The sequence below is a fragment of the Triticum urartu genome, unplaced genomic scaffold, assembly GCF_003073215.2.
Source record: "Triticum urartu cultivar G1812 unplaced genomic scaffold, Tu2.1 TuUngrouped_contig_5268, whole genome shotgun sequence".
NCBI classification, from domain to species: domain Eukaryota; kingdom Viridiplantae; phylum Streptophyta; class Magnoliopsida; order Poales; family Poaceae; genus Triticum; species Triticum urartu.
Window position 1 is genome coordinate 986 of NW_024115930.1, and position 9,695 is coordinate 10,680.

The following is a 9,695-nucleotide window of genomic DNA, read 5'->3' on the forward strand; positions in this document are numbered from 1 at the left end:
GAACGAAAAATGTGGCAGATTTATCGTTACTTTCACTATTATGTCTGTTCTCCCTCAACCTGTAAGACTGTCTTTTAGCGGATCTGTTTGGTTGTTGGTTTGAGCTTTTGGAATCTGGGTGGGTTAGACCAGATGCTTTGTATGGCTTGTGTGGTTAAGTTTCTATGAAGTGTGTAGCCGGGGGAGCTCCCCTTTGATCGAAAAAAAAAGAGGAGGTTGCATGTTGGAGTTGTATTAGGACAAGTATTTCCGAATAGAGGGAGTACTACTGTCACGTCTGGTCTACCCGATCAATCAAACTACTACCTCACACTGGATCTGGTTAGGTAGGTGCGGACCTTCTCATGCTGTCGCGCCCTTTACAGCCCGCGCAAAAAGTAACACGACAGAGAGGGTTGCACTTAGGTGAGCCCGATCAAACTGTGCAAGATTTCGGGTTGAAAACTCAAGCCATCTTTCCGCAGCCGGTACTCTGGATTAACCCATTTTTTTCCTGCTCAATCGCAATCTACTTCTGGTCGTCACGCCCCAATCCGTAGCAAAAACAGTCAAAAGGACTAATATCATCCACCAGCTGAGCTCAGGGGCGGCGACCGACGAACAGGAAACACAAGAGAAAGAAAGGGAACGCTAGAAGAAACATAGCTGTAGTTGAACAAAACAGCTCACTAGTGTTTCAGACGTCAGAAACATTCCGACCGCCAACAAAAAGATGAACAAAATGGAATTCCAAGGCTTTTGTGACACATCATCACGTCTTCTTGGCATTTTATTACTGTACCAGTCCAATCTACAAAACGCTAACACATCACCCTAATCAAGCACATCATCACTATACAGATTAAAAAGCAAGTAGGCTGGTCAAGGTCAACAATTGCAACGGCGAGATCAACATTCCACAGAAAGGAATTCAACATCTCTAACCGGCTGCTGCAACATGATATCAACGTGTGGACAGCAGAACATTCAGTAGACCGCTATTATTCCACGACTAGCAGCAACAAAACTTAGCATTCAAGAGAAGAAAGAAACAGCTGAAATGTTTGACGGCGAGCAAATACCGACCGACCAACCAACCCACGTTTATTGCATAGTGGGGTTACAAGCCCCACTCAACACACACTTCTTCCATGACCCCCATCCAATCAGAGAACGACAAGTATCTACAAGCTGGTTCTACTATCTACACTTCACTCTGCCCTTTTTCACATGTCCTTGCAACATAGTATATCCCATAGCACTGAGATCACTCGCTAGGCTAACCAAAACAACAAATAAATCAAGGCAAAGAGAAGAAAATCCGACACTATATGGACAATCAAAAACCCTCGACGCCAGGTCTCCGCATGATGTTGGGGGGCAATTTCTTGACCGAGCTTACCCTGGGGTAGTCCAGGGTGATGGTGGAAGAGCAGTTCCTTGGGGGAAGCAGCGCAGACGTCGATGATCTCGGTGACACCAGGTGCTGGTTGCACGAAGGAGGCGACGGCGAGAAGGTCATGACAGGATGCTGAGGAACAATGCCGTTGAGACTCGTGGATTTTAGCATCACTTTCCTCGGTGCGGCGGACGGTACTTGAAGAGGATACCGGCAGGGGACCTTTATGTCCTGGACGCTTGCTAGAGACTCCACGACGGCCCTCATCGTAGGCCTTTCGGATGGATCCCTATGAAGGCACTTCAGGATGATGTCTGCCACAGTCCTAGCAGCCTTGGGAGGAAAGCGTCCTTTTATACGGGGATCCATGATGAGGGATAGGCGACTATCGTCCGTGAGGAAAGGCCTGCCCCACTTGACAATATTACGTTCTTCTTTGGTGGAACGTACATCAAGGTTCTTCCTTCCTGTTATTAGCTCGAGCAAGACGACTCCAAAGCTCCATACGTTGCTCTTGGGAGTCAGTACCCCTTTTTCCAAGGTTTCCTCTGAGAGGTTTGTAGCAGTCTGCCCAAGAATAACATCTCCCGTAAGCATTGGGATGTTGACAAGTAAATGAACATAATGCGATGTATTAATATTATTTCCATCTTTTTTACTGCATTAAAAGCATGCAAGCCAGAACCAATGTAAACTGTGGAGGAACATGCTGTGTGAACCTTACCACAGATGCCTTAGATCTTTCCTCCTCAGAATTGAAGCCAACACAACCATATCCCGACAGCTTTGCCGTGAAATCTTTCTCTATTTGGATGTTTGAGGTTGAGAAGTCATCATACATTGCCTGTAAATAGAAATGCATGTTAAAATATATAAGAAATAACTACCAAACAAAGTGCAAGAGAGCATGGTAACTTCTTGGTCATGTCAAAGGGTTTGGATCAAGTTACCTGAAAGGGTCCTTCATCGTGTAGGAAAGCTAGACCTTTAGCAGCACCAAGGGCAACCTTCAAACGTGTAGACCAGTCCATCAAACGACCTTCCGGTCTTCCAAAGAGTAACCTGTCTAAACTGCCATGATGGAGCCGCTCATAAACCAACATCCTTTCATTAGATTCATCTCTTGCATGATAGCCGATGAGTTTACATAAATTGGGATGTTGAAGTGATGCCAACGTATTTACTTGTGCCTTAAATTCTTTGAAACTCTGCAGAGTGGTGAAAAATATATTGCATCAGTGCCTCATTAGTCAAATTTTCAATATTACAACAAGGTGATCCAAGAAACATAGTAGCCATGGCATGTAGGTGGCAACTTCTCTAAAATGGTGAAAGGTATCCAGTTATCTAGAAGGTCTAACCAACAATCTCAGACTACTAGTTTTTTTTTGGAGATTCCTTAAATGTCGACATCCAGTAAAGCTGGACGGGACATTACCAAGGATCATTAGGCAAAGTCATCTACCTTGGAGAAAGTAAATCTCCACCAAATCGCTTGCAAGAGAAAGCATGAAACACCACCTCCCAAAAGAACATTGCTAGTGAACAAACAGCTCACAAGTGATAAAGCCAAGATTGATCATGAAGGGGTACAAATATCTCATAGTGAAGAGAACAAGGACGATCAAACACATTGCCTTCCTTCAAAGCATGCTACCTAACCCACCGATGTTATGGTCCTAAGTTGTATTTGCAAAATTAAAATCAGCCTATTTCTACAGGGGGCAGAGCTGCATCAATAAGCATAGGTCACATGCCTAGATGTAAACAGCAGGCCACTCTAGCCTAAGTTCAGCTTTGTAAACAGAACAGATACTGCAAACGTAATACATTCATGGTGGATAGGCAAATTTCAACAAGTTATCACATGGAAAGAAAAAAAAATAGTAGGTGTGCCAGAAAGTGTATTGGCGAACAGGCCGGACTAGCAAAACTGTGAGGGAAATCTCCATGATCCAAAATAAGAAGGGAAAGTATTACCATGAAACTTGATAGAGAACAGTACCTGGTTGGACGGGAGTAATCGGGCAACTATTGCGTCCATCTTCTTTGGTTCAACAAAATCATCCCTGAACGATGCCTTATATGACGTCAAAGTCTGAGTTTCTGAGACACACTGATCACTAGAAAACCACTGGCAAGCAGTGGAAATCTCATCATACGAGAAGTTCTTAAGCCCATCGGACCTCTTCGGAGGCAGTGGGAGAGGACCTGAAACCTCAAGTGGCCCACTTGCATTGATAGCCTTGAAGCTACCAAAGTTCCTCAAAGAACTGCCTTCTGGTGAGGGAAGAGGAAGGGGCAGCGGATTTGAAAACCGATGCGCCTTAATAGCTCCTCCCTTGCCCCTAGGGTCATCCTGATCATCGAATTCGGCATACGGAAGGCCATCCTGATCAACCAGGATCAGGCTGGAGGGAGCAGACAGCACACGTGCCCTGCTGTAAGAGACTTTATTGGCCGATTGGCAGATCTTTGCCCTGTTCCTGAAACTAGGAGGCGCCGACTGCAGAGATGGCACATGAGCTTCCGGCTCCGGGAGCCTCAGGGATGTGTCCCTTGCATCGCCATGCTTCTTGCTTGCGACAAGAGGGCTCTTCTTCTTCTTGGACCTCAGGCCAGTGAAGCAGCCCATCATATGCACACCGACGAAAAGCTCCTGCAGAATTTGAAATGGGTTGATGAATTAGCATATAGTAGTAGCAAAAGTAACTGGTCCTGCATTGCATTACAGCGGTTAGCAGTTGGCAAAACACACAAGAAAAAGCTGTGGTGTACCACATCCATGTTGCTTAAAGATTAATCCAGTACACCTAAGCTACAAAAAGGCACCAAGGCCTCGCACGAGCGGCCAACCCAGCTATGATTTTTCCGATCAAGTACAACGCCTATGAACTGATCTGTTTATATTTCACTTTTGTGAACAACTAAATTCCGAAGCCTCCAAAAATCATTGCCGGAGAAGTAGAAATTACTTCTACCGTCCCAAGAACTGATCTACCCCCGGGCACCAGCTAGGACCAAAGATACTACGTGGCCTGGCTGGTTCGACGCATTGGTCCACAGGCGCCACATTCAATTTCCAAACACCGTCCATTATTAATTCCGTCTCCGATGCAGCTTCGCAGAAATTGCGCATGCCCACAGCGGCAACTACAACTACTATCTATCAAGCCACCAACTCGGCAGGAACGGAGTTGAATGGTCAGAGCCCTCACCTAATCTGCCCAAATAACAAACTGGGTCAAGAGACCAGCTAAAATAAGCAAACCTTCCTCAACTAAGTAATTGACCCCACCAAACCCTGCCAAGAACCGGCCGCCCCCGGATTAACCGGAACATTTGACCAGCACGCGGCCGTAATGAGCCGCAGCTCATGGCCGGCAGGCTGAAAATCACCAAGGGGGGGTCACCAAAACGCTCAAGAATCAGCATGCAGGACGAATCCTAAGCCTCCGTCCCCCGAAATCTACAATGCGAGGGGCGCGGGCGAGGAAACGGTCAAACGTGCCAGCGGCGCCTTTGTGCCGGCCCAAATGGGGAGAGATCCAGGCCGAGCAGCTCCGGAACTCGCGACATGAACGGCGAACAAGGGGCTGAAGAAGCGCCCGTACAAACAGCAAACAGAACAGACATGGACCAAGATCGCACCTGTGGAAGCCGCTCCGGCGCGTGCGAAATGGGAGGAGACTGGCCCGCTCCTCGGGCGGAGGCTGGCGTCTGGGGCGTCGGGGGAGGAGGACGGGGGTGGGGCGAGACGAGGAGAGCGAATGGCGGGGCGAGGGAGGATATAGCAGCAGGAGGAGGAGCTGCGGAGAGGGGGTTGAAAAGTAAAGAATGGAGGTGAGAGAGGGGATGGAGTAAGAAGAAGCGGCAGCGGGGTGGGCACTGGTCAAAGCCGGAGATGTGGCGATAGCAACTCCGAGGCGAGGCGGATTTTTATATTCCACCCTGTTCCCGCCGCATTTTTCGAAACCGTCCTCTCCAGTCGCAGCCGCAGAAATGTTTGGGGGCGTTTTCTAGTAGTTGATGGATCCTTGTTTTGTATTTTACCCCTCGTTGGCATACTCGCGGTTTTGGAGCTGGTGAAAACGTGAAAACTAGGTTAACCACCGGAAGAGAAAACACCGGGGGAAAAGCTGTTTTGAATCCCGGATCCCATGGGAGCCGGTATTTGGAATTGGAGCCTCGAAAATATGTTTTGTTTTGCATATATAGACGTATGTAAACTATTTTATTGGTGTACAGAAAATATGTGTGCCGAAATTTTTATTGACGCATTTTTTCTTCTTCCCTTTAGCTATACTATCTTCCTAAGATGAGGTGTAGGAGCCGCTACGACTGATGAACGGAAAGATAAAAGACTCCTTAGAGCACGGGGTCGGCTTCATGAAAAATAGAAATACTGTAAATTTGGATACAGGAATGAAGAGCGAAACCCGGCAAAAGAAGGAACGGAAACGAAAAACTCGCAAATGGAAAAGGCGTTCTAGTGGGAAAAAAACATGTTTTCATGCTGAACACACAGCGGAAACAGAAACGGAAACGAGAAATTCGTGAATGGATAAAACGCGATAGTGGGAAACGGGACATCTTTTCATGCTGAACACCCGGCGGAAACAAAAAACAGAAACGAGAAATTCGTGAATGGATAAAACGCTATAGTGAAAACGGAACACATTTTCACGCTAAACACCCGGTTCAAAACAGAAACGGAAACGAGAAAAACGGATTTTTATATTTCACCTTGTTACCGCCGCATTTTTCCAAACCGCCCTCGTCATTCGCAGCCACAGAAATGTTTGGGCATTTTCTAGTAGCTTGGTGGATCCTTATTTTGTATTTTACCCCTCGGTGGTATACTCGCAGTTTTGGAGCTGGTTAAAGCGTGAAGTCTAGGTTAACCACCGCAAGAAATAACACTGAAAGAAAAGCTGTTTTGAATCCCGAGTCCCATGGTAGCCGGTATTGGGAATTGGAGCCTCAAAAAAATTGTTTTCTTTTGCATATATAGACGTGTGTAAACCAACAACGTAAACTATTTTATTGGTGCATAAAAAATATGTGTGCCGAAATTTTTACTGACGCATTTTCCCCCTTTAGCTACACTATCTTCCTAAGATGGGGTGTAGGAGGGGCTAGAGCTGATAAGCGGAAAGATAAAAGACCCCTTAGGGCACATAATCAGCTTCATGGAAAATAGAAAATATTGTAAATTTGGATACGGGAATGAAGAAGGAAACCCGGCAAAAGAAAGAATGGAGACGGAAATTTCGCAAATGGAAAAGACGTTCTAGTGCAAACAGAACATGTTTTCATGCTGAACACATGGCGGAAATAGAACGGAAACGAGGAATTCGTGAATGGATAAAACGCTATAGTGGAAGCGCAACATGTTTTCATGCTAAACACCCAGTGGAAACAGAAATGAAAATGAGAAATTCGTGAATGGTAAAATGCTATAGTAGGAACAGAACATGTTTTCATGCTGAACACCCGGCGAAAATAGAAACGAAAATGAGAAATTCGTGAATGGATAAAGTGCCCAAGTGGGAACGGCGCATGTTTTAATGTTGAACAACATCAGGAGGAAATAGAAATGGAAACGAAAATGTCGTGAATGGAAAAGATGTTCAAGTAAAAACATAACATGTTTTTATGCTGAACACTCCATGAAAACCTAAACGGAAACAAAAAATTCGTGAACTGTAAAAATGTTCCAATGAAAATGAAACATGTTTTCATACTGAAGATCCAACGGTTACAGAAACAAAAACGAACCTTCGCGAATGGATAAAACGCTCTAGTGGAAACGAAACGTGTTTTCATGTTAAACACCCTACGAAAACAGAAATGGAAACGAAAAATTTGCAAATGAACAGAATGTTCTAGTGGAAACGGAACCGTTTTTCATGTTGAACACCTGGCGGAGACAAAAATGGAAACAAAAATTTCGTGAATGGAGAAAATGTTATAGTAGAAATGGAACGTGATTTCATGCCGGATACCCGACGTAAATAGAAACGAGAATAAGAAAATTCATGGAGTGGAAACAAACTATTTATAGTAAAAAGATAAATAGAATCGAAAAGGTTTTCAGGCTGAAGACCGCAAAAATGGAATGAATTGTCGCAGCCTTTATGAAAATTTCTACTAAAAAAGAGATATCATGGCATGTTTTTGAACTAAACTCACGTGGAAATGATGCTTTTTCTATTCATACACGTGAAAAAAATATGTTCATGTTATCCTATATATTTAAGAGAGTCATCTCCACTAACTTATTTATCTTAACATGCAAGCATATCATATCAACATACAATTATGGATGGGATAAAGCTCAGCTCAATATACAACCAGGCATGAAAAAAGACCCACCACCACTTGCCACCATGCATGAGAAAACATTTTTCATTCTACTCCCTCCGTCACAGTTTAGAAGGCACAATTAAATTTGCGTGGGTTTTCACAATAGACAATGTTTAGGGCGCATTGCATTTATTTCTAGTAGCTAATTAGTACTCCGATATACAATTTCTATATGCATGCGTAGTGTGAATGCTATTTTTTAGCTCATCTGACAACCAATAGATAACCACCTAGGTCACAGAGAATTTCCAAGCGCGCCTTCTAAACCGTGACGGAGGAAGTAGTATTCTACTTGTATTCAATAATTATTTTTCAACTCTACATAACCAATATAATAAGTTGTATGTATTTTTCATTTTGGTCCATGTGTTATTAATCTAAGTATTTATATTCTACACAATCAAATCTCATTGAAATACAATTGATTCCCACAACGACGTGAAGAGTATCATCTAGTTATTGTAGATGAGCAATTTTAACATGGTCCTCATTGTAGATAGCCCACTTCAATAAACCATAAAACTTTAGCCCAACCACAACATGGGCATATTGTTGGCCCCATTGCTTTGGTCGTAGCTATTGCTTTTATAAATATATTTTTCTTACTGTTATTCAGCTCACACGTTACACATCCAGGCCCAAGAATCTAGTTTAGCAAGATTTCCAAGTTATCCCTAGACTGGATGATTAGTACTCCCTCTGTTAAAGAAATATAATAGCGTTCAGATTTCTACTTTAGTGATTTAAAGGCTTTTATATTTCTTTACTGTGGGAGTACCTGCAATTCTCTCTTGTACAAATGGGATGTATGTTATATTTGTAGTTGTATTATAAAACTGGATGGTTTTGTAAGCTGTAAAGTTGAAAGAACTGATTCTAATACGACTATGAGAGAATCACAGAAATTTTTTACAGCTGATTCTTTGGTTGCAAAATGCTACTACCTCCGTAACTAAATATAATTCATTTTTACAGTTCAAATTGAACTATAAAAAACATCTTATATTTAGTTACGGAGGTAGTACCTGCAATAAGCTCGACTACTATGTGTAGGTTTTCCACGATTTTTAACCCTGGAGTATGTTTACAAAACCCATGGCAAAGTTACCTTCTCCGCTTCTAATACGACTACTACAAGAGAATTTTACAAGTGATATTGACGACTAGTACAAGAGAATCGCAAAAATGGTTCCACACAACATCAATACGTCAATATTTAGTCCTTTTCACCGTAGAGTAGATCAGCAGAAGCGCTGCGTAGACACCTTTCTTAACAAGAGTCTTGGTGAATTTCAAAAAAAAAACACAAGTCTTGGTACTCATTATAAACAAAAAATCATACTAGTAGCAGTGAAGCAATATATTCGGCACATATAGAAATCCTAGTGACCGAGAACAGAGGAAAACGACCTAGGGGAGACGATTGATGCCTTAAGCGAGGGTGTTGCAATTGCTGAACTCGACAAGGATATACATGCAGTTCTCCTTCGCCCGTTCTTTGTTTTCCTCTCTTTTGCTTTCAAGGGGATGGAAAAAGAACGCGAAATTTGCAGCCGGGGATGGCTTTGAACGTCTGACGAGTAGTCATTGCTTATTCGCCACTCCTCCCTTCAAAGGGACTACCGGACGGAAGAAATCAGCCGAAGCCTTTTCAAAAAGAAAAAAAATCTTCAGAGGAACACATGTTGATCTCTTCTGCTTTCCGTATTTTATTTTAACTTTAAATGCCGGTTTTGGGTCATTTTCATGGCTTTGAATCCTTGAAACCCTTGACGACGGGACGGAGAGAGAAGATAGCTTTGCCATCCGTGAAAAGGATCGGCATCTCTCTCGCCGAAGCTGTCGTGCCTCGTGTCGGCTAGCTCTGCCTCATTGTTGGACCGAACAAATTCTTTAAAACTGGACTGGACAAAATAACCTAATCCCTGGTGACAAACGAAGCTCTTCT

At 43.5% G+C, this 9,695-nt stretch overlaps 1 protein-coding gene across 1 annotated transcript; it reads right to left on the reverse strand.

Moving 5' to 3' along the window:
- Positions 1 to 1,042: 1,042 nt before the first annotated feature.
- On the reverse strand, positions 1,043 to 5,240 carry LOC125528991 (probable serine/threonine-protein kinase PBL1). Its single transcript, XM_048693404.1, has 5 exons — positions 5,030 to 5,240; positions 3,384 to 4,037; positions 2,329 to 2,586; positions 2,103 to 2,222; positions 1,043 to 1,945 (listed from the first exon to the last, which is right to left on the reverse strand). Exons 2-5 carry the CDS (start codon positions 4,014 to 4,016, stop codon positions 1,319 to 1,321), a joined length of 1,638 nt encoding a protein of 545 aa, XP_048549361.1. The 5' UTR covers positions 4,017 to 4,037; positions 5,030 to 5,240; the 3' UTR covers positions 1,043 to 1,318.
- Between the last annotated feature and the right edge of the window lie 4,455 nt (positions 5,241 to 9,695).